Genomic DNA, 25,986 nt, shown 5'->3' with positions numbered 1-25,986 from the left:
CAGGAAATCTCCAGTAAGCTTCATAGTGACCTGCGTCACAGCCAAACGTTAGTAGTTTGGTAAAGTTTCGAGCTTCAGCAGCGTCTACGCCTGCAGCAAGCAGTTGTTTCTCGATAGCTGAGAGACTGCTGCCTCTGAACGAAGTGAAGCGTAGAACAAGGGAACAAATAGGATGCAAAGAACGTTATTTACTAAAAGTAAAATAACTATTTGAAAGGTATTAACAGAACCTTATTTTAATCCTGAATTCAGGGGACACTGTAAGCAGTGAGAGTGTAAACAAATCTTGAAAGTGGCCAACCTAAACAAAAAAAGTGTTACTTAAAAGACAGATTAGGAAAAAAAAGTTAACAATGTCTGAAATAGCACACGTATGAGAGCAAGCTTGAGAAAATCTTTTTGGGTGAGTTGCTAGCTGCGAGGAAGAAAGACTGTTTTATCTTCTTTATTTGTCTCCACCACTCTCCATCTGTTCCGACTGCGGACACAAAAGCAATACAGCAGAGAGTACACACACGCACACACACACACACACACGCACGCACACGCACACACACACACGCACACACACACAAACCCATGTCGCTCTGCGGAGAGGCAACACTATCCGCAAAAAACACCACACGGCAAACAAGCCGCTGAAAGCAAGACATCGGTGTTTACCAAAAAGATGATCCCACAAGTCACAGAGACACATGAATTCATGATGCCTCCTCATCCTCATCATGAATATTCCCCTGAAATAAAAGGCCCCTTCCCTGATCTGTGGGAGATTCCTTTCTTTTGGCTACAAGCGAGGAACCCCTTCCCCTTATTCACAGTCCGCGCTAAATCCGTCCATTCACGGCCTGTAGGCCCTGATCTCCACATGAAATGATAGCACTCTTTCTCCTCCACTCCTGCGTCCTTAAGGGCCCATATGCCAGGCAGCGAGGAGGCTGGGAAAGCCCATAATTGATCAGTGAGTCTTGGCTGAAAAAGTGTGACCAAGGTCAGCCCCCCACGAAGTCTGCAACACTGGCTTCAAATACACGTTTACTGGGGGAATTTCATGGAAGTTCTGCAGAGCAAACACTGGCATCAGACAAAAAAAAAATACATACATATATATATATATACATTTTCATTCAAATGAGACTTTTCCCACATTTTCACAGATTTATTTTTGTGGAGCTGACCGGGAAATACTTTATGAAAACAAGACTCTACGTACACAAAAATCTGATAAAATCAAGTTTTTAGTTCCATGACATTTAATATGCAATTATTAAAGTGGAATGTTCCATAATCATAAAAAAGACAGTGACATCAATCAGAAACAGAGGACCAAAGCATCTACAGGAAGACAGGTGGTTGTTTCTTTTCTCTCTTCCACAGGAAGAATTCTGACTCTAAAAAAGAAAAAAAAAAGCTAATTTAATGCTTTCTTTCTCAAAAGTACAACAGCACTGCGTACTTTTAATAAACTTAGCTTACAATAACCAGTACAATGACACCCTCTTTCATTTGAATGGTTTTATTTTTGCTATTGATTTGCAGTAAGTGGAATACTGATCAACATATTTAATGCACATTTCCTAGAAAACTTCTGAGATTGTCAAAATTTCATAATTTATTTCTTGCAAATTTTGGAGTTTTCAAACTCAAAACTGTCTCAAGTTTTTTCTAGAAAATTTCTGAGCTTAATCTCAAAATTTATGACTTTTTTTTGTCAGAAATGTCTTCTTCACTTGGGCCCAAGTACCCCATGTGGCAGGAAACCTCAAAGACATGAAACAGAGGTAGTTTTCTTCATAAGCTGGAAAGAAAAGTGTGCAAAAGAATCTCCACAACAGTCTGATGAACCAAAATGGCTCCAGAGACCCAATAAATTCATTTTAGAACCTTGAAGAGAGATGAGCCTAGAAATGAAAGAGGGCATACTTTCTTTTGTTTATGACTAAATCTTCCATTTATCCTTAAACGCAGGTCATCCTGTTCATGTTAAACTTCACGTTTATTTGAATAATGACGGCTTGATGACAGTAGAATAAACTCCATGATAAACTCAGAGTCGCCTGCGGTATTTGTATTTTGTCTCAGCACTGTAAGCCTAGTAAGATGAATTCATAAAAACACTATTATTACAGCAGTCAGTGTTCAGTATGTGCAATTATATTCTGTACCACTTCTGAACCTTTTTGTAACTCAAGTTACAAATGACTTGCAGATGACAGGATATGAAATATAAACTGTAAAAATTGTTTTTAAACGTATCTACTCCTTACTTTAAAGGATGTATTTCAGATCATCAAACCAACAAGCCAATTTTGACATTAGACAGAAAACCTGATTAAACACAGAGAGGGATGATTTCATTCAGAAACCTCTTCTGACATTATTTCTACTATGTGAAAAAATAAACGTCCATCTTGTTAGAGCAGTTGGCTGAGATAATCCTTCTCCCTCTCCTGCTGTTAATTGTTACTTTTTTATTAACAATGAAGTTACTCCTGTTTCTGTTTTATGTTGCTGCTCTGTCTTCTCAAACCCCCAGGCAGACAGCTGCTTGTACTGAGCCAGGTTCTGGTTCTGGTTCTGCTGGAAGTTGCTTCCTGTTAAAGGGGAGTTATTCCTCCTCACTGTCCCAACATGCATGATCGGTCTAATGGATTGCAGTAAAGTTAGTGACACAACGCGAGCGACTATTGCTGAAATAACCTCGTGAATTATAAATGAACTGGACTGAATTGAAAATCACTTTGATTTTCAATTCAGTCCAAACAATCATAAGACCTGTGGAACATGCTCAAAAACTCTCCAGTCTGACTGAATTCAAGAATTCTGCCATTTAGAGTGAACCACAACTCTTTCACAGTCAGTAAAAGATTAATCAGCAGTTCTTGAATTCTGTTGTTGTCTTCTTAGGTAAAACAAGCTGTGTTTCCATCGACCATATAGTTACACAGTTTGACATTTGGAAAATAGTTTAGCTTAATGGAAACACAGCACTTTACAAAAAATCGCGTTTTTCGATGAAATGTTTGGGGTAAGGTGAGGTGGAGGGATGTTTTTGGCCGTACTGAAATTGTTATATTTTGCGAAACTGCAGTGGAAACACTTTTTTCTTTTTTTTTGCATCACAGAAGTCACATGATCAACAACCATAAAGAAGTCGACAGGAAGTAGTTGGAGGATGATGGCGAGGAATGATTTTCAATAATTTATCTTCTGATTTTAATTGCATTTTTTATGTAATGGAAACACTGCAATTGCAAAATTGCATTGGCTTTTGTAATTACAGGAACATCTGCAAAGTTTTGCGCAACCCAGATCAGGCAGTTCTTAGGGTCAGGAGTAAATGACCTTTTACATACGTCTGTTGAACACTTTGGAGTCAGTCAGGTTCTCTTTGTCTGTTTGGTGATCTGAAACATGGAACTGTGACAACAAAAGAGATAAAATCTGAATAAGGGTAAACCATTTTTTACAGTATTCTTGTCATTTCTGCATTTATTAGGACATTCAAGTATGATTCATGACAGTAGCTCCATAGCATTAGCATTCGCATTAGCATGCAAGGCTTCAAAAATGGAAAGACCTCAGGCTCAAGCCAGGATTCAGAGTTTAGTTCACTTTGATATAGCGGGTAAGAATGAAGGACATCGAGTAAGAGACCGTGTGTGTGTGTGTGTGTGTTAGTCTGTATCAGTAGGAGACGTCGGGCTACACCCCCTGCAGGGATCAGAGGGCCGCAGAGACGTGGGGCTGTGCTTCGGTGGGGTATGTGACAGTAGAGGGTTTGGGGGGCCAGTCGGCGTCGTCCTGCAGCTCCAGGGCCAGGTGCCTGTACAGAACCTTCTGCGGCTTGTTCCTCCGACAGAACAACCGGGACAGGAACGACGCGCCCCAGCTGTCGTTAGCAACCTGTCGGCACATCAGCAGCAACAAACATGTAGGAGTCAAAGCACTCCTACAAGTGAACGATGTGGATATTTAACTAACAAAAAGATGCAGAATTTTATTATTTTTAATGAGAAGCACAATAAACACGTTTGTGAAATTCTGAATTTGTTTATAAAGCTTTTTAAAAGAAGATTCTGTTACATTTTCACCATCATAGAAAGTTACAAAAAAAAAAAAACAAGCTAAACAAAAGAAAAGCGTGTGCTATCTACTCCTGGTACACTATTGCCTTGTGTGGCAACACTGCAAAAACACAAAGTCTTACCAGGTATTTTTTCCTCTAGTTTCTAGTGCAAATATATTAGTACACTTGAAATGAGACAAAAGTAACTTAAAAGAGACTTTTTTTAGCTCGACGTCTTAAGTTAAGCATTAACTTAAGGCATAGTAACTTAAGTTAATAATTTCTTAAATAATTGAAATGGCAAGTGTTATTCACTTGTTATAACAATGACAGATTATTTCAGTCATTGTTTTTCAGTGATTTACTGAAAAACAAGCTTTTATATCTCACTCAAAAATTAATTGTATGCCAGGTTTGTCTTATTTCTCATTCGGATATTTGCCCCAGAAAACAGAGGAAAAACCCCTAGAAAGACTTTGTGTTTTTGCAGTGCATAAATAAATGCCCTGAGGTAAATATTGCTCCAGCATTCTAGAGTGATACATAAAGAGCTGAAAACAGAGGTTTGCATAAATGTCACGGAAGAAAAAACACTTCTGCTGGTCATGCAATGTGCTAACAGCAGAGCTAACTTTTCGTTCAGCATTTGAAAACGCTCAGCACATTCAGCTTCTTCATAAACAAATCTTTCCAGATGAAGTGCTGGAAAGATTTGTTTGGCTGTTTTGTTAGTTTTGTTAACTTTCAGTTGAGTGAAGTTCAACATCTGTGTTGACGTTTTATTATTGACTGTTACAAATTCTTAAAGCAGTAAGACATTTATGTTAATTATCTGCTCACCTCCAAAGAGCTCAGTGAGTGAAATCTGGTCTATTATCTGATTGATTGAAAATAATCTGGTAGACTTTGAAATAAGCGTTGGACTTTCAGTATCAGAAGATCAGGCAGGAAAAAGTAAGAAATGGCATCACAGTTGCAGTCCTTTGATCCCAGTACCATGCATTATACCAAATGTTGACAAATCAAGAGCAACACATATACTTCTTATATGTAATAGGCCTTCATGTTTCACCAAATGTGCAAACTTGTCTTCACATTTAAACACACTAAAATGAGATTTTCATACATACTGAACCACCACAGACAGCAGCTTTAGGAGTGAAAGAGAGCCAGGGTTAAGAACAAGGTGCTATCTAAACAGTGACACTGAATGAAGCAGATTTTAGTAAGAGAGAAGAGAAAAAAAAGGCTTCCCGACCTGCGGTGTGTCGCCAGAGGAGGGCGCTCTGGGGCCATTTGCCCCCTGACTTCCTCTGAAAACAAGCCTCCACAAGATGATGTCAACGATCAAAATCTACGAGAGATTTCAGGGGAGGGGAACTTCAAGAGTCGGCTAATCATCAAGATTGAGTTACAGCATCAGAAAAACGGCAAGTGTCACAAATTTAAAAGATTTAATTAGCGCATTTCATTCATTGAGAAGCAATAGTGCAGCTACAAGCAGGGTCTTGGTAAAGAAAAAATAATAATAAAAATAATTCAATGCATGCAAATCACACTTTGAATATTGAGGCAGATCGATCAGAGACAGAATGTGATGTCGTACCTCCAACATGAAGGACACGACGGCATTCGCTGCAATAACGATGACCAGAGTAAGACGCCAGTCATGTGGAACACACACGATCTGATGGGTGGAGGGGGGAGGAGGGCAGTGCAGACATGTGAAGTCATCACACAAAAGACTTTTTCTCACACAACTGGTCATTTTAATTTAAAGCTGCAGTATGTAATTTTTATACATTTATATATTATATTTTTGTTAAAACTGCCACTGTGTGGTGATAGTTTGTTATCAGACAGATAATCTGTGAAAAGATCGATCTCCTTCACCTCCTCCCTGAGCAGCTCACAGTCTGACCAAACGCACTCAAAACAACCAATCAGAGTCAGGAGGAGGGGCTTTGAGCTGTCAATCATCCTCATGCATGATTGACAGTAAGAAATGACGGAACTAAACGTGCCAACGGTGTAGAAACAACTTAGTTACAGGAAAATTGTTTGTCCGCCGTCCACAGTGGACGTCCTCACAGCTGCTGGACCTGTAGTAAATGTGGCATTCACTACAGGCTTTGCAAGCTGCAGTGTAACAAAGAGCAAGTGGGATGAGCAGTTCCACACGGAGGATGATTGACAACGCTAAGACTTTTCTTGTTTTTTTAATGTTTTTTTTAATGTTTTTGTATATATCAGTATATATATATATATATATATATATATATATATTATATATATATATATATATATATATATATAAACTAGTGCACACAGAACAAACATTATAGATCAAAAAAGTTGTGCAAAATAATTTTGTTATCTTTAAATGTCTTATTTTCTTACTCTCCTGGATTCACCTAGCGTCACTGGTATTTTGGGAAGAAGTGGAAAAGAGAGAAAGAAAAAAGAATAACAAAATAGATAATTAGATTAATAAGAGTATGTACCAGGTTATATAAATAAAGGATAACTAAACAACACTTTCTGTGGTCTTTTTGTCAGACTGTGGCTGTTTCTAGTTAACACTCGGAGAAGGTAGATGAGCTCAGATCTTTTCACAGATTATCTGTCCCATATGTAAAAAATATATATATTTATATATTTAATACTGCAGCTTTAAACCTGCTTTCAAGAAGAAAAAAAAAGAATGTTTGAATGAATGTATCAATTGCATTCTTTTATCATCCATTAGCATGCAACTACCAACTAAATAGTGTCTTGGATTTACACCCAGAATTAATAAAAAAGTAGTCAAAATGTTTACCTCTAGAAAGTTATCAACAGCAGAGATGGGGTACAGCATGATGAAGAGGAGGAAAGAGTAGAGGCCGACACAGGACAGCATGAACGGCCCTTATCAAAGATAAAAAATAAAAATAAATAAAAAGACGTTCAGAATGTGTTTTTGTGTTTGCCTTGGCTTCACATATAACAAAGGCAACACATTAATATAGTCGTCTCGCTGCAACTGACGTACAGTTTTTGTAACTGGGCTGCCTGAAGGGCTTCCCTTTGGAGAAAACTATGGCCACGACTAAATACTGGAAGGACGACACGTAGAAGAGGGACGTGTTCTCGTAGTTGCGGATGTTTTTGTGGTCGTGAGAGGTCGTTCCGTTCCGGCGGTCGGAGAAGCTGCTGGGTTGGGAGATGTTGCAGGCGCTGCAGGACAGAGGGAACGCAAAAAAAAAAAAATAAACTGATTCAGAAATACAATAACTCCTTCAAATCAAAAATGATTTGTGCAGCTAATTGATTACAAATTTTAATCAAACTAATTGCAAGGTCACGTTTTAATCAAAACTTATATGTTGACAAAGTATGTAACATTTTCAATCCACAAACTCATTGCTGCAAAATTTTTGAATGAATAGACATATACAGATATTTATTGTTATTTAGGTTCTTCACCCATCAGATTGGTGAAAAAGCAACTATACACCTTCAGATTGCATCCTGATCATTCACAGAAATTCTTTGAAAAAAACTTTATTTTGCAATGAAGCCATTGGTGTCCCACAGTGGCGGTGACTCACTCTGACTGAGGCGTCCATGTCTCGTACCAGCTCTGCTGTTGCACCAGGTAGAAAGCCAAGACCTGGAAGGCCAGGCAGGTGAGGATCTGGGTCAGAACCGAGCAGAGCAGCGGGCCCGAGATCAGACTGGACGGAGGACGCTGCCTCACCAGATCCTTCCACGCTGGGTTCAGACTCACTGAAGACAGGCAAAACAAAAAACACACACGCGCGCACACACACACACACACACACACACACACACACACACACACACACACACACACACACACCCACACACACACACACACACACACACACACACACACACACACAGGCATCAGTAGAATGACCTCCAGTGACTGATATCCCGACCAGCTGGAGCTCACTTGTGAAGGCGATGATGAGAATGATGACGAGGTCAATGAAGAGAAACTGGAAGTCTCCCAAGTTGCTGAGGATCTGCGTTAACAAAAAGGTTAAAACTGCGCAAATAAAAAGGAGAAGACACAGAAAAGAAGAGATCAGTGGAGTATTTACCCAGTAAAGCAAAATGACACTGATGTACTGGATGATGCTGTAGAGAGCCATGAACTTAAAGACGCAGAACGAAGTGATGAGGGCGGCTCGTCCCTCCCTTTGGAAAACATAAACATTCAGACATTATTGACTAAAATTATTATTCTAAATATAATGTAAACTAGATAATAAAGCACGATGTCGTTGAGAGTACGAAAGACTGAGTAGATCTGCCCTTACAGATCAGGTACATTGTCATTGATCCTTGAGATTTTTTTTTCCAATATCAGGACTGATACATATATTAATATCAGATCGGTACATCTCTATCAGACAGCAGGAGAAAAGTGCGAAAAGCTGCTAACATATGTGTCACTTTGCACAGCGACGCTCCAGGTCAGGACCTCGTCTTCACCGTACCTGATGAGGTTGGGGACACAGGAGATGTTGGAGGTGGAGGAAGTGAAGGGAGAGGCGACCGACGCCTCCAGCTGAGACAGAGAAATCCCACTGTGTGCTCTCTTCAGGGCCTGAGAGGGAAACACCTTCAGTTACTCTGAGGCAGGCGACGGAGTATTCGTTTTCTAAGTTCATTTCTTTTTCTAACTTAAGAGAATAAAAGCATAATATTATGAGAATTAAGTCGTATGAAAATAAGGTGTAAATAATGAGAGAAAAAAAGTCCTAGTAAGGTAACAATAAAATCATAATTTTACCAGAATAAAGTGTTTAGAATACGAGAGCAGCAGACGACTTTATTCGTCTGTAGCAGAGGCTAAAAATCTGTAATCTAAACTCTAGTACTGAATATTTCCTAAAACTAAATTAATATGATTTTTAATGTTATATTTTAGCATTTCTTTGCTTATCCTGTGTGTTTTTAGTGTGCTGTGTATTTAAGTTTTCTCCTTTATGATTCTGTTTGATCTACTTAGTGTTCTGTTTGTAATTTTACTTGATTCCTGTAAAGCATCTTTGAGTGTTTGGAAAAGTGCTATGTATTTTAAATTCCATTATTATTATTAATCAGTTTGAGGAGCATGTTATGTGACTTCCTGAGCTGTCTGAGTAACATCCCATCATATTTCACATGAGCTGATCTGCCAAATGCACCTGCAGTTTAGAGAACCCAAACTTACCCCACAGTCATTGGCGCCGTCGCCACACATCCCAACAATGTAGCTGGAAAGTAAACAGAGTGGATGAAGCTGCAGCAGTGAAAACAGACGGAAATGAGCCAAAGTGAAATGAGCACTGAGTGAGAATCAGAGAGACTCACTCAATGCCCTGCAGGATCTCCACCAGCTGGGTCTTCTGGTCTGGCGCCATGCGCGCGAACACGGTGGCTCTAAGTGCGAGCTGCAGCGCCCCCATGTGGGAGGAAAATGTCATTACAACCACAGAAGCGGAAAAAGCTAAACAAACCTGGTATGGACATGTCAACGTGCAAAAACAAGACAGTACCTTCTGCATTAGCTGAGGAAAGTGTTCTGTGATAACAGCAAAGGTTCTTCCATTCAGAGCGAAGTGATACATCTCCTCCTCCACGAGGATCTGTGCAGTCTGAGGGAGACATGGTGTGGACAAACTGATGGTTTCAACTCAATTCATCTCACATTATTATATCATTGTACAACATAATTAAATCAGGAACAACACAGAGCCATTCAATACTGATTTAAGTATTTACATAAGGGATGAAAATGTTCTGTTCTTCACTCTATGTTCCATTTTCATATCAACCAGAAGAGGAGCACAGCTGTTTTCAAAGCCTCTTACTAAATATAGAGGTTTATTTGTTTCCTGCATTCTTAAGATGTTCAATTTCTCCAAAAAACAACAAAAAACAAAAACACTACAAATAATAATAATATAAATACAACCAAAGTATGAAAAAAACTAAAGCTACTACAATAACTAATATAAACTCAACTAAAACTAAACAATATTTAACTAATAATAACTATCCAACAAACTGTAAAAACAAATAAAATCTGAATGAATTAGTCAAACAAAAAGTCACAATAAAATAAAACTAAACTATAATGAAAAGCTATAGTTTGACTGAACAGCCTTTGAACTTCTAGTCACTTCCTGGTTCAGACTGCAGCTCTGCTGGAGAGCCGGCCTCATTCCACAGGACTCCAGGGCTGGTTGTAGTTTCAGTCGATGGGAACATTAACTCTGAACTCCAGCAGAAAATACTGAAGGAGGAAATCTAACCAGCACTTTCTGATTCCGCATTTAAATGATCCGAAGCACATCAGCAGCTTCACCTCCAAATGTCACACAAAAAGATCAAAATGAAAGTTTTCCTCAAAGTCAAAGTGTGGACTTGAATCAGACTAAGATGCTGTGGGATGACTTTAAATGAGTCATTAATAATTGGAAAGAAAACTCCACTTTGCCTGAATTAAAAACAACCTTATGTGAGTGGGCCACAATTACTCCAGAGTGGGAGAAAACACTTATTGGCAATTTCCACAAGCATCTGAGAGCTAAATATCTAAACAAGTCAAATCATCAACTGAAACTGTTTATTGTACTAATTGGTCTAAAATATGTGACAAACAGAACCAATCTGTACTTGTTCACAGCACTGAAGATCTGAGAAGCTCACAGGACAATAACTATAGCAGCAGAAAGCTGTTAAAAACTGAGTCCCTGGTGGGTTGAGTGTTCGCTGTGGGGAGACACCTGCACAAATACTATGACATCATGGAAGAGTGAAAAGCAGAAAGTCCTGCAGAGATCTGTGAGCTGGTAAATATGTAGAGATATGAGGATTAACCTCATTTGGTTGCTCCTCAATGTGTGTGAGGAGCAGTGTGTGTAACTTTCATCATTTTGATTGTTGAATTGTTTTTGCTCGAGAAAAAAAATGTCGTACAGTGAAAGTCTTTTAATCTCTTTCTGAAAACTTTTTTATGAAATAGCCAAAATAAATAAATAAACTTTGACAGGCTACTAGCAGTGGTGGGAACACTTCAGCTAAAACGCTAATGCCCTAATTGTTTGTGTAGCACTTTAGCACATTTGCTAACTTTAAAAACATTTAGCGCACTTAGCTTGCCCTAATTTAATTTTCCTGGATGACCTCTAAAAGCACTAATTCAAATAAAAATTTGACATCTGTGCTGAGGTTTCGGTTATCAGTTAAGAACCTTTCAGGCAGTTGCAACGTTTCTATTCCTGCTCTTGGTTTGGAAGCCATTTAGTTTCATTTTGGCTCCGAATTTTCTCTCTGTTTTCTCCCCAAACAGCTTTACTCCAAACCAGAATCACGCAGGAACAATACAACAGTATGCAACGAGAACAAGCTATGAATATTAGTACAATGTCTAATCCTGGAACATGTAAGCTACAATGTCAACTAATTTTGTGCCGAAGGATTGTAGTCTTTCAAAGGCAGATAAGATTTGAAATGAAGTTATTGTTTGTTTTTTTGTTTGTTTACACCAACAAATGATTACTTAGGGACATAACTCTGTTGCTTTTAATGACTCCAGCCTAACGTTCCTCGAAACCTCCAGGCTGACCTGATCGTCTTTGGGGGTCTGAGCCGGGTTGTCCACGTAACGCCACATGATGCAAGGGGGGCGCGAATCCCTGGGGGGGACAGCGTCAGCGACGATGACGTTCTCGTGTGGAAGGACCATGCCACAGTCTCGGGCCACAGAGACAGCTGTCAGCATGTTGTCCCCTGATAGAGAAAAGCGATCAGCCGGGACCGGCGTGCGTTATGCCCGATGAGCAAACCTACCTGTGACCATCAGAGTGCGGATGTTGGCCCTCCGGAGCTCAGTCAGAACGCCAGCCGACTCCTGTTTGATTTTGTTCTGCATGACGATCAACCCGAGGAACTCCATGTTGGTCTCTATCAGATCCCTGAAAAAAACACACAAACCCCCCACAAAACTTACACCTGTTTGACTGTGATAACAGAGTAACCGCAAACAGAAACAATGAGTCGTTGAAATTCAAATTCAAATGAAAAATACTTTATTTATACCAATGGGAAATTAAATAAGGTGCTTAGAGAGTGCTGAATAAAATGTTTCTGCTTAGAGATGTATGATATAACAGCAGCGTCATTGGTATCATGCTCTTCATATTGGTTATTTAGTAATATATCGGCATCAGTCATATGAAATATTAACGACCGATATTAATTTCCAATTTGTTTCTGGTTTTTGTGGTGCTTGTTTGGTCATGTGGCAGTGAGAGAGGTAGATTTTGTTAAGGTGCCATAAGTGTAGTGACATATGTAAATTACACAATATGGGAAAAAATTGGCTTCTGGCCATAACAACAATGTTAACAGGGATATTGAAATGGGCCCAAATTTTCATATTAGTTCTGCTACTAGCGTAGGGTTTATCATTTGTTGAGATAAATTTATTTGTCTGATATGATTTTTGATTTATTGCTGCCACGATAAATTCCAGCTAATTATAAGTAAAACCCCACAAAACTGTCCGTATTGTCAGGACTGTTACTTTTATGATTTTCTCTATATTTGTTCAAGAAAAGTATCAATACATATGAATTAATTTAACAATATGATTAAATGCTGTTACTGTGTGTAGCTTAGTGATCAAAATTAGACTTTTTTCTGCATTCTAGGGTCCTAAAAAAGCATGTTACACATGGATTTTTCTTTTTTGAATCAGTATTTGTGCGGCTCTGATTGCTGTCATTTCATCACAGCCATATTGTTACCTAAAATAAAAGTAATAAATAGTTCTTATCCTCACTTTTATCGTTATCACAATAACACCATAAAATACTGTGATAAAACTTTAAGTCCATCATGGCTGCACGTCTTCTGAGGCATGTCGTTACTGGCGTTTCACAGCTGAAGGTTAAAAGTTTTGCAGAATGGAATAAAATCCCCAAATAACAAAGTGAACAAAAGGGAAATTAAATAAAGTGCTGAGAGATTGTGAGGCAGCATAAAGTTTACGCTGTGTGAAAGTCATATTTGCTTGTAGATTGGACGGGAGAAGATCAGGGTCGGAGTTTAAACATTAACAGTGGAAATGCGGACACAGATTCAGAATCCCGGTGGGAGCGAGCGTATGCACCACCAACGCTTTTTATCTTTGATTAGTGACGTACCTGCTGAGCATTTGGACTTTGTGCCAGGACAGTTTGGACTCCAGCTGTCGGTGTGCTAGTGCAATCACCCTGAAGCCCTGCCTGGTGTAGCTCTCCAGAGTCTCAGTGAAACTCTGTGGGACTGAAGGGAAGGACAGGATGGGATCAGACCGCTCTGGACGCACTGGGCCCCTGGATGAGGGACCAAACCATTCTGCTGCTGCTGTATTGCTATTGCTATAAAGAAGACAAAAAAAGGAGAGGCTGTCTTCACCCCAAAAGAAGAAAGCCTGACCTGAGTGTGGTTTGCATAGGCCAGCCACGACCTCCGGTGCCCCCTTCAGGAAGGCTTCCATGTGTTTGTCCCCCAGCCTCCTGACCACCACACTCATCCTCTGCAGGGCCGAGGAGAAGGGGAACTGTCGCACTATGCCCATCTCACAGGACTGGGGAGACAACGTTGATGAAAACTTTAAAATATTCATTTTCTCCATGCCCACAATGCCGTATTAGGGCCACTGTAGACAGAAAAAGGAGAAAATTTCTGCCAAAACTTCAGAATTTTTTTTAGATTAAGCTCAGAAATCTGAGCACCAAAAGTAAAAACATTTGCTAGAAATGAATCGATCACGTTTATTTGTATAACACATTTCAGCAAAAAGGCAGTTCCAAGAGCTTTACATTGAACCGCTTTGCTAGCAAAAAAAACAACCAAAAAAAAAACTCTGAAATTTTGAGATTCATCTCAGAAAAGTTCTAGAAAAAAACGTGGAATTTTCTGAATTTGAAATGTTGTAGATTCAGAAGAAAGAATTAGTTTTAGAAGAAACTTGAAGATTTTCAACTTTTAAAATTCTGAAATGTCCAAGTAGTTTTTTTTTCTGGAATTAGAAATGATTGTTAATGTTATTGTAATTTCTAATTTCTAGAATTGATCTAAAAACTTCTGAGTTTTTTGGCAGAAATGTACTCCTTCCTTTTTTCTATCAAAAATGACACAAACAGGTTGCCATATTCATCTTCCTTAGAAATGTTCACATTTTGTTGCCCACAAACTGACTTTACATAATCGTCACATTTAATGTAGAAAACATTAAATCTGGCTGATCATTGTTTTGATCAGACATCAGTTTTGATTTGATCAGTTTTTGAACCTCACACACACAGCTCTGAAAGTATTCCCAAAAATGCTTATGGCAACATTTCAACTGGATTTCACTGCATATATTAACATATTTTTTCCCATTTTATAACTGAAACAATCAACCAATGGAATTGTTACTATTTATCAATATTCAGGAGTTATTGCCTTGGGGTGCAGTGGGGTTGAAGGGGCAAAGCGCGACCCACAAATTGAGGCCTTAGTGCTCGTGCCGTTGGTCGCAGGTTCGACTCCCGGCCTGGCGATATTTGCCGCATGTTTTCCCCGTCTCACATTGCCTTCTTTCCTGACCAACTACTTTCAAATAAAGGCCACTAGAGCCAACAAAATCGTAAAAAAAAAATATTGTCTTAAAACAAGTTGGAAAGCTACATGCAAGTCAGTTTTGTCATAATTTAAATATGCCAAGATATTTGCAGTAGAAACCAGATTAAAAAGAAAAGACTTGGTAATATTTTGTGTTTCTGCAGTGTTCTGAGCAGAGCAGCTGGATTCAGACACTAATTAAATTACAAGAGGATCTATTTACTGATTTCATGATTCTGAAGGAAACTGGTTTCGCTGGATTTTATTTAGAGGCATCACAGTGGAAGAGACCTGACTACAAATGTATGCCACACTTTTCAGACTTTCATTTATAAAGAAAAAGAGAAAAAACATGAATCATTTCCACAATTACGCTCTACTTTGCGTTGGTCTGTTGAATAAAATCCTGATCAAGTCTGCTGAAGCTTGTGGTTGTTTTGAGACAGAACGTGAACGTCCTGTCTTACACTAAAGTAAAAGTGGACATGCTGGAAATGTACCGTGTTCTGGACCTGTGACTGGCTCTGACCGTCTTCAGTGACGTCTCGCCTTGGAGGTCGAACCACTGTGGGCATCAGCGGATTGTGAAGCGCGGTTTCTTCTTCTGTCGGCTCCTCTAAGACCTAAAGAGGGGAGGGGGGGGGAATCCATAAATATTTCTGTGGGACTGAAGAGAAGGACACATTCAAACCGTTTCTGTCTGAAACAACTTTTCACTCACCCAGCCTGTGGAGGCAAACATCTTCAGATCTAAAGGGTCTCCAGAGAGCTCTCCTTCTATGTTGGTGAGAGAGTGACAGGTCGCCATGCAGGCCACGAAGGCGCTCTTCACCAGGCGCTCCTCGGCTGGGCCCGGCTCCGGAGCAACAAAGCTGCAGACGCAAGGCGGGGAGTTCTGCGTTCGCTTTCAGGGAGGAAATGAGAGAGAGCCTCTACCTGCCATGTTCTGCTCTATGGATGCCCCACAGGTCCAATCCATCCTCAGTTAGGGTGCCAGTCTGCAGGATAAATACAAACATGCAGCTAAAGCACCAACCACAGCATTTCACTCTTAAACTGCTCCCTTTTCATTAGATCATTTTTAGAATTGCAAAAACATCAAATCTTTGGTCTGGCTTATAGTGCAAATATCTTAGTGCACTGGAAATAAGACAAAACTAACTTACAAGTACCTTTTCAGCTTGCTTTAAGTCCATAATTCTTGAAAATTGATCTTTACCCGTTCTACTAGCAGACTGTTTCACTAACAACATGGGAAAATGTTTTGATGCAACTGAAAAAAAATCTGCGAGTGAAATATGACCTTGTGCTGTTCTGTGGATTAAGTACCTTGTCAAAGCAGATCAAGTTCAGCTGGCCACACATGTTGATCCTCTGAGGACTGATGCAAAAGATGCCGACGCGCTTCAGACGCCGCTGTGCGTACACGATGCCGGCTGTCATGGCCGCCGGTAAGGCCGGCGGAACAGTGATGGTGATGATGTCCAGAGACTCGATGATGATGGTTTTAGCTGAAACCTTCATGTTTTGCAGACACCATCAATGAAAACTACAAGTTCCGCATTTAGAGGCATCCCTAGCAAAGGGGCATTAATATCAGTTTTACAGCTACGTAGTGACATTTTATAGCAAAATAATGTAATTATGTCAGATGTCATCATATATATCAAATTAGCAAACATCTGGCAAAATTAGGAAAGAAGGTATGTGCTAGTCTGAAGGAGCCAAGTGGTGGAGTTGCAGTGGAAGAGCTGACACTCAGCTGGCACTGGGATGCTTTGAACATCTGAATGGCTGCCATGGGAGATGAAAGGATGTCTCAAACATGCATATAAGAATCAAAGAAACACTCCAGATATGTTTTTGATGAGGGAAAAACATTATAACAAGAAGCAAAACTTAAAAAGGTAAATTTTACATCATACTGACCCTTTAACAGGGGGGAATCCATTTCAAAACCCCCACTGACACAAATACACAAAATATAACAGAGGAAATGAATTTCCTTTAAACGGTTTGAAAGCTGATCAGAGTTAGTAGGAACTTTTAATAAGTAACCCGTGTTCTCCTTTTTCCCAGGGGAATGCAGATTAAGTGGCACCTATATTTACATTGTTGCCATTTCACACTGAGAACAAAGGAAGGGAGGCAAATAAATCTCTAAAACTCACTGATAGGACAGTTGCAGACAGTTGCTTAATAGTTACGCAAGAAAAGAGTCTATTCTGTTCTAGATAAAGATAAATATGCACTAAACTCAGCCAGAACACTGGCGTTTGGATGTATTGTCTTATATTACTTGGAAATGGACTCAAAACCACAACATTATCGTTTATGCCAATAACATCTGTCACAGCTTATCGTCCAGCAACATTTTGGTGAAATATTGGTGAAAACTATTAGCCAATTGTATAAATGTACAAATTAAAGGTCGGATTTTTCTACACTTTTTCATTTGAATTCATGCAACTACAACATAACGCGTTTCCACGTCTTCACGCTGAGAAGCATGATAAACCCCTGCAGACGTGTGAGGACAGCAGCAGTAGGACCTTGTTCATGATGCTGAGGACGATGGTGTAGACGAAGCCGATGCCCGCCACGCCCACCAGACACAGCAGGAAGAGGTAGGCGTCCCGGTACAGCCTGAAGTCTGTGGGCTTAGGGTGGAGAATGGAGCGCACCAGCTGGCCCTTCTCTGTACTGAAGCCTGTGGAAGGATTAGGTGGAGGGAAAACGTTGAGATTGTTGGCATTTTTGCGTTTTGACGATGAACATTTTTACACGGATGCCTCACCTGTTCGGATCACCACGGCCTTCACCAACTCGCCAGAGTAGAATCGGGTCTGGATGACGTGGGTCCCACAGAACAGTGTGTGTCTCTTGTGTTCCTCCACGCTGTATCTCCTCGCCGCCTCGTCGCCCGAACTGGGCAGACTGGTTTTGGTCACTGGAACACTTTCGCCTGCGGGAAGAAGGTATGTGGAGAGATATCCAGTTTGGATGGATTTTTTTCTTTTTAGCTCAACCTGTAGCACTTAGGATGCCATGACTAGAAAATTATTCTCAGGATATTCCCACGGCTCAGGAACAAATGAAGATTTTAAAAATCGGCTTTTAGAGTCTTATATCATACTAGCTCAGTCATATCTGCCTCGTTTCCAGAGCTGGACAGAGAACCAGAGCAGCACTACTTCAACATGTTTTCACTCAAGTAAAAGTAAAACACAGAAATTACTCGAGTTAGAGTGAAAAAGTATTAAAGGCGACTGAACTGATCAAAACATCAATCATTTGACATTTAAAAATTACATCATCAGACAAAGGAAATATCAAGTTTTGTGGACATTTTGTTATGTTAAAGACCAGAATGAAAACAACTCATATAAATAGTGTAAATAGAAAATAAGAAAATCATTCATATAGAACATTATTGCAAAAACTATTTATTTTCATATAAAACTATAAAACAAAATCTGCAGGCGTGTGTCTGTACCCGGTGAAGTTTTTGGTTAAAACATGTTTGTTTTTTTCATTCACTGGATATAGAATCTGGAAATTTTACTCAAGTAAAAGTAAAAAGTACTTTTACGAGTATTACTAAAAATAACCCTAAAATGTATTTTAAAAACCTACTTAAGTAATGTAACTACGGTAGTTACCATCCAACTCTGAAACATTTCATTTAAAAAAAAAATTTATTTACATACTGCTCCTTTAAAACTTAAAAGAATCTGAAGCCCGGCAAACATCCACACCTGTCAGCATGCTCTCGTTCACAACGCAGGTCCCTTGGAAAAGCACGGCGTCACACGGCATCACCATCCCATTGGGCGGGATGGCGATGACATCACCGGGCACGAGCTCCGTGGACATGGCCTGTTCTGTGTCTGAGACGGACACAACAGTGAGCGAGGAGAGCGGGCGCTTCAGCAGCGACGTGCAGCAGAGCGTCAAACATGCCTTTGTCTCCTCTGCACACCGACACTCGCATCACGCTGTGAGACGCCACCATGTCGTGCAGCATCACGTATTGCTGCAAACAGTTCGAAGAGAGATTTACTCAGAAATATATATATTAAAAAAAACATGAAAGGATCACATGACTAGCAGAATTCCAGTTTGTAGAAATCTAGAAGGCAAACAAATTGAACAAATTCTTCTCTGGTCGGCTTTCCCTCGTCTTTGCCTCACCTTCCTAATGGTGTACAGTGAGGTAGCTATGGATATGACCGACATGAAAACGATGGCTGTGGCGTAGTAGTAGTAGTCTTCGGCGCTCCACAGAACAACACTGAAGAGCTGGAAGATGTAGAAAGGATTCAGCACCTGGTGGGAAATAAGAGAGAAATAAAAGCTATCTGGAACTTTCATTTCCAGATAGCAGAGCTGATTAAAGCGCGAGCGTCAAAGGAAGAGGCGCGGGTTAAACACTCACCTCCTTGATGAGAAGCTTGAACAGAGAGGGGACTCTCACAGCGATCTCATTCTCCCCGAAAAACAACCTCCTGAAAGAAAGATTTTTTTTCTTTTTCACTTTGTCACCAGTAAATTTGTGTGAATTAAAAAATTTTTTTATCAAATAAATAAATCAAATAAAACTCTAATGCAGAGAGGTACCTGTGGTCCTGCAGTGCTTTGGTCAGCCCACGGCTGTGTTCGCAGTGGATGTGGGCACAGCTCACCTTCACATCCTCCAGGCCTCTAGGGGAGCAAAGACTTTTATCTTGTATTGTTGTGTGGACGTCTCTTCCAGTTATAACAACGTCAGGGGCCTCAGGTATAAACCATGCTCAGATCGACATCAGAGACACACTAAAATTCACTGGCTGTTTTCTTCAAACCAAAACCTGGGTGTGTGCTGTCTGAACCAAACTTTGGATCAAACATTGGAACCCAGTATGTTGGATTAAAGAAGAGACCAAAAGGAGCCTTATTTTTCTTCATAGAGTAGCATTTGAGATGCCACATTTCACCAGCTCTTCCACAGGATGAAAGAAGAAATGGTTATGGTAAATTATTGTTTTATAACAATATTAGTCTCAGTGGGTTGGATTAATGACTTCAGTTCAAGCAGCGTTAATTCACTGGAAGGGGACGTATTGTTTCTAAATGTTTTTGTACTTTCACTTGGTTCTGTATCACTTTTTGAATTGACAACACACTTTAAATTCCTTATAATATAACAAAGGGTTGCATCAACCTGCACTGAGTGGACAGTTACCAGAAAACGATGGCTAAAGTTTGGAATAGCCATGAAGCTGATAGAGAATCTGAACCAGAAACTAAAACACTGAGAGACTGCAGGGAGAAAATCTGACCAGATCATCCTGATGGAGAGGAAACGCTCTCCAGAAACCTCAAGAATACCTTTGTTATCTGAATCTGTTTCCTTGAAACATGGGAATATTTAGCTTTATTTCTCAGCACAATATTTCATATTAAACCTTTAAAACTGCTGAAACAGACCATTTTAGCAGAACTGTAATTGTGGGCTCAACTGTGTGTAAGTTTGTAAAACATGTTGTGTTATCACTATATAAGTAGAGACTTAGTTCATGTTAGTGGTTTATTGTCTCAATATTAGGCAATATCAGTGAAATGACATTGGGGACCACTTACTGATAGAATGCAAAGTTCTGGATGGCGTCATTCCAGTAGTATCTAAAGCTGTGGTGTGTGAAATATTGAATCTAAGGAGGGAAAGGAGACTGAGGTGATCAGGGCCGAATTCTTCGTCATTATGTTCCACAATAATAAAGTCCATTGAAGTAAAAATACATGTAATGTAACGTACCTGAACCTGCTGCTCCTGGGGAAGCTGTTCATCGTGAACAGAGCAGACCTGATGACCGACGTTTCCGTTTGGGAGCTGAATTCTGGGTTTTACATCCAAATCGTCAAAGGGCTTCGTGGCTGGAGCCAGCATCCTGTGGACTCTGACTCGAAACCACTGCCTGAACTCATCCTTCAAAGTTCACCCAAAAGAGACATTCCTCACAGCTGCAATATGTTGTAACTTTAATTTAGAAAAACAAAAAAAAAAGTTTTCTACATTTCTAATAAAACTGTCACCATGTTGTGATATTTAGCTACGAGACAGATAATTTGAAAAGTTTGATCTCCTCCACCTCCATCCTCAATTATTATTGCAATTATTATTATTATGTAGTGATAACACAACTTGTGCTAATTATTTTTATTATTGTAAGAAATGCACCGCACCTGACCTAAACAACCAATCAGAGGCAGGAGGAGGGGCTTAGCCCTGCCAATAAACCTCATGTATGCACCAGTAAATGGGCTAATGGCGGGGAAACAAAACTGTTTATTCATTGGTGGCTATGCTAACAAGGATTCATGATATGCTGTGCTCTGGTGATGAAGAGGAGCAGAAGAGCTCGATTTTTTTCAGATTATCTGTCTCATTTTATTCTCTCATGATATGGTGACAGTTTCAACAAATATGTAAAAAAATATATTTTTATTAATAAATATTACGTACAAGAGCTTTAACATCTGCTGTTCAAATGAATAAACATGCAGAATATACACAAATCAGGTGTTTTCAACTCTTCCCTTGTTTTGATTGAATGAAAACAAGAGCAAACAGATCATAAATAAATGAGCAAAGTTCATTGCTTAATGTTGGTTTTGTTTTGCACCTTGGTTCTGAGCAGCAGGGTGTGAGCATCGCTCAGAGACGTGTGTGTGCAAGTCCCCTTGACGCCCCACTCTGGGAGCCAGTAGAGCAGCAGGAGGAGGAGACCCCCAGAGCAAACCGCACCCACCCCAACCAGGACCATCTTCCACAGACAGGGCCGGTAGCCGCTGACTTCCTGCACACACACACACACACACACACACACACACACACACACACACACACACACACACACACACACACACACACACACACACACACACACACACGCACACACACACGTTTCTGCTGAAGCGCTTCACAGCCAAATGCACCACCATGTTTTTAAAGGAAGGGTTAGACGAACAACCAAAAAATATCAAGTTTGCTGCGATATTTCTTTATATACTAGGGACTAACACAATGGCAGGTGTTGTAATATTATGACCATTTAAATTGGGGATATTTGTTTCATTTTGAAAAGATTTCTATGTGAACGTTTCTCTTCCTGAGATTCAGTTGAATATGGCGTGGAGATTCACGTTGCATTTTTCACAACAACAGAAGAAAAACACCAACCGCCATCTTGGTTGACAAATATTTAAGCAGGAATCCCAGCAGTTCCATATAAAAGACAACCAGACATGTTCACCATATCTGTGCTGGAACGTCATGAAGGAACAGTTTTACAGGTTTGTATCTTCAGATGGGACTGAGCTTTGTAAAATCACAAATCATACAAACTTTATAAGTGACAAAATAAAGGTTATCAATGTTTTCACTGACAGCAAATAATGTGTCTCAATTGAACCTGAACCTCAATCATGTATTCATAATAATACACAGTTGAAATCAGACAATTACATCCATTGAATACAGAAAGATCTGACACAACTTAACTGTAAGAATAATGGAGTTTACATGTGATTGGAGCCAAATATGTTGTCAGAATTTCTAACTTTACTATAACACGAGAATATTGTCTGAACAATAAGTAATGAAACAAAACAACTGTATTTACCATCTCATCCTCCAGACCCTGGTTGATTATTTTCACATCTTCTCTTGTCTTCATTTTGTCAGCCTAACATCTGCAGAAGAAATATAAGTAGGTGAGGACGAATCAATGTAATTCATCAGAGACAAAACTTTAACTCTCTATAATTAACATTAAAACATATTTTTTTTACCAAGAGCAAAACATAGATTTACATTTCATTCAATTCAGTTTATTTGTGTTGAGCCAATTCACAACACAATTACAACTCATCATAAATTTTATTGAAACAAACAGACAGATTCAAAGTCACTTACATACACTTCAAATTGATTCAAGTTATTAAAATATGCAGTGAAGTTCAATTTATATTTTCTCAAATACCAACTCGTGTCTTTGGGTTTGCAGCGATAGCTTCCACTGAACATGCATGTGGCGACAGCAGAAAGGAAAACTCCCCTTTAACACAAAGAAGCCTCTTAAAACCATTGAACCCTTTTTTACTAAATTTAAAATCTCCACCTGGATATTTTTGCTTATTTTACGCAGTTTTTTAAATGTCCTGCAGGTAAATATATTTGCCCATTTATCCATAACAACTAGAATTTTCAAGTTATTTTCTCAATTTACCATCTATTAAAAGAGCACCCCTGAGATTAATTTCACTTCCTGCATTGGTGGGAGTGAAATTACCGTAATAACCTGATATCAGCTAGAAAGGGCAACGCTTCCCCTTACAGAAACCGCTGGAATTTTTCGCAGTGTGACAGAATCACGGTACTACAAGTTTGGCTGGATGTTCACCGCTACATTTAGGACCTAAATAGTCAGAAACTTCAACAACATAACTTGAATAAAGATGAAGATTTAACTATGAGTCGTTGGAAGACATAAACAGAAGGAAGGGATGCAAAAAAACAAACAAAAAACAAAAACAAAGAGTCACTAAGACTTGGCAGCTAAGCAGGAAAATGATTAAGACGTCAAAATCCTCCTACATTCTATGAAGGTACCAGAACAAGAACTGTGTGGCCAAACGGTTCCTGTTCTGTGGAAAAACCTGCAGCTTTACATTTTCTGGATCTCCATGCCGACAACTTCACTTAAACGTTTATTGGCACTGTTGTGCAACTTTCCATGTGCAATGTGACTGCCGTGGTGTTAACCAGCGATCCAGTGGAATATAGGTTGTAATACGTCTGAACCTTGGCACCATGTACACATGTTCACACTCAACAGCTTTACTGGCAATAACATCTGATCCTCAGGCAGCCCGCCTCTTTGAATTACCCAGTTCAGGTCCTTCTCAGCGCCCTGCAGAGTGTTGATGTGTCACGTAAAACTATTCACATTTTGTCACTTCATAACCACAAGCCCACTGTACTTCCATCAGATTTTATGTGGCTGCTGATCTTCAGTATTTTTCACCAATAAACAACTAAAAAGTGTTTTTTGTATGCACCTCAAAAACCACAAAATCTTACCAGGTACTTTTTTTGTCCAGTTTCTTGCACAAATATCTTAGTACAGTTGAAATGAGTTTCATTTCAACTGTACTTTCTAACTTTCTACTTCCAAGTTAGAAAGCAACAGGAGTTTGTTGTGAGTCAATAACTCATTAATAATGATACAAAGTACTAGCTCTCTTGCATGATTATTTCACTTAAAGTTGCGGTATGTAACTTTGATTAAAAAAAATAAAAAAACATTTTTTACATATTAGAAAAAACTCACCATGTCGTGACAATATAAGGACAGGCAACTTTATTAATATAGCCCCTTCCAGTCAGAGACAATTCAAAGTAATTGTAGAAAAAAGTTAAAAACAATAAAGAAAAAAAATCTAACAGATTGAAAATCTAATCTGTTTGATGTTTTCACAGTATAAAACAGATATTCTGTGAAAAGATCAATCTCCTCCACATCCTCCTAGAACTGCTACTGCTTTTCTGAAGAAATGCACCACTCCTGGTCAAAAACAAAGAATCAGAGCCAGGAGGAGGGGCTTAGCGCTGTCAATCAACTCATGTATGCATATGGAGATAGGACTCACTGGTACAGGAAAACCTTTCATCGATGGCCACGCTAACTGGTCTGAGGATTCACAGCAGACTGGAAAAAGAGGAGGGTGGGGGTATGTTGACAAAACTCACTGCAGCGTGGCTGTCACAAACTAAACACTTCAGCTCAGAGGAAAGAATGCAAGAATGCTGAGCTGACATAAACCCATTCACACAGAGCCCGGAGTTCAGCTGCATGGGAACTCAGATTAGAGGTTTACTGCAAATATCAGGAGTTTTCAGCTCATAAATCGGCCTGAAGAGCCAAGGATGTGGACTCCAATGCAGAACGCAGACAATGGAGAAATAAAAGAGTAAATCACAGAGGAATATTTGCTTTATTTGCAGTCAGGTTGTCGATCCCATCAGAAAAGCTCTTGCACAATCAAAACAAGAACATTGCATAGATTTTGTACCATGGATTACAGAAAAATCATTCAAGTTTCAAGTTGCAGATAAAGTTAGAATGTGACCTTTTGTTTTGTTTTTTGCTTCTTCTTTTTTTAACCAATAGCCTCAAACACCTTAAATCCCAGAATTGAAGTGAGGACGTTTCCAGTCGCAGTGGAGACTTACCGACGCCTCCTCTCTTCAGTGTCAGCAGATCAGCTGCTGCATGCCTGTGAGTCCGGATCGAATCGTCGCTGTGGAAAAACTCCACGGGCCCCGCAGGTCTGACAGCGCGCGGCGGCACACGGTGCGTGGAGACAGGACCGTCCCAGTCCACGCCGAACTTTCAGAAGGAAGTGGGGAAAACAGGATGTGAAGTCATCACGGGGGACACCGCGCGCGCGCGCGCGTGTGTGTGTTGGTTTTTGTTTTTTGTGGGGGGTTTTTAGGGGTGAGTTTCTGGAAGTTTAAACAAATCGTTGCACGGCAGCAGCATGTCCATGTGTCCACGCAGCAGGTATTCAATGGACACAATCAAGACTCGGGGAAACTACGGCAAACCGAGTGGACATTTAGTCCAACAACTTCCCCATTATGTGACTGCTTGTGGGAAAACAAGCAGTCACATAAAATCTGAATTCAAAAAATAATACTGGTATCTTGCAAGTACTACCAATGCATAAGAAATGAATAATGCATAAATTGCAATATTTCTTGCACTGTCAGAAAATGAAGTGATATATTCCAATTTTGATGATTATCGCGTCCAAATAATGAAAACCTCAAATTTAGTGTGTCCGAATATTTGAATAATGTCAAAAAGGTTGTTAACAGAAACTCCTGCTGTCACATCCCAAAACAACTTTAACTGAAAACACCGAAGCCAGAGGTTTCCTAAACCTTTGGACGCCTCTTTCACTCTGGGTCGGTCAGTCAGACACAATCATAGAGAAGACTCCTGACTTGACTGATGTCCAGAAGACAGTCATTGACACCCTTCACAAGAAGGGTAAGCCACAAAAGGTCATTGCTGAAGGAGGGGTTGCTCATAAAGTGCAACCATTTGAACAGAAAACGGGGTGGAAGTTATAAAGTGGGGAAAGGTGCACCAAAAATAGGGGGTACCGCAGCTTTGAACAGACTGTCAAGAAAAATCCACTAAATAGGA

At 39.7% G+C, this 25,986-nt stretch overlaps 1 protein-coding gene across 4 annotated transcripts; it reads right to left on the bottom strand.

Annotated features, from left to right (window-relative positions):
• Positions 1–1,125: 1,125 nt before the first annotated feature.
• Positions 1,126–25,154, bottom strand: LOC129362074 (polyamine-transporting ATPase 13A3-like). Of its 4 annotated transcripts, XM_055033403.1 has the most exons (32): positions 25,005–25,154; positions 22,393–22,462; positions 21,394–21,567; positions 20,526–20,696; positions 20,351–20,421; positions 19,349–19,432; positions 19,167–19,236; positions 18,923–19,057; positions 18,692–18,764; positions 18,487–18,618; positions 17,526–17,693; positions 17,281–17,438; positions 16,058–16,246; positions 15,665–15,726; positions 15,450–15,600; positions 15,229–15,351; positions 13,556–13,706; positions 13,282–13,402; positions 11,924–12,048; positions 11,700–11,863; positions 9,625–9,723; positions 9,440–9,519; positions 9,300–9,342; positions 8,581–8,690; positions 8,182–8,278; positions 8,031–8,103; positions 7,663–7,840; positions 7,104–7,288; positions 6,891–6,979; positions 5,676–5,756; positions 5,328–5,423; positions 1,126–3,906 (listed from the first exon to the last, which is right to left on the bottom strand). In XM_055033403.1, exons 2-32 carry the CDS (start codon positions 22,444–22,446, stop codon positions 3,724–3,726), a joined length of 3,690 nt encoding a protein of 1,229 aa, XP_054889378.1. In that variant the 5' UTR covers positions 22,447–22,462; positions 25,005–25,154; the 3' UTR covers positions 1,126–3,723. The 4 variants fall into 4 exon arrangements, with proteins under 4 accessions (XP_054889378.1, XP_054889379.1, XP_054889380.1 ...); XM_055033404.1 differs by lacking the exon at positions 5,328–5,423; XM_055033405.1 differs by lacking the exons at positions 22,393–22,462; positions 25,005–25,154 and having other exon boundaries at positions 20,526–20,747; positions 21,394–21,481.
• Between the last annotated feature and the right edge of the window lie 832 nt (positions 25,155–25,986).

The sequence above is a fragment of the Poeciliopsis prolifica genome, unplaced genomic scaffold (genome assembly GCF_027474105.1).
Source record: "Poeciliopsis prolifica strain line A6 unplaced genomic scaffold, Auburn_PproV2 SCAFFOLD008, whole genome shotgun sequence".
NCBI classification, from domain to species: domain Eukaryota; kingdom Metazoa; phylum Chordata; class Actinopteri; order Cyprinodontiformes; family Poeciliidae; genus Poeciliopsis; species Poeciliopsis prolifica.
Note: the sequence above shows the minus strand (reverse complement) of the source record. Positions and strands in the feature narration are given on the sequence as shown.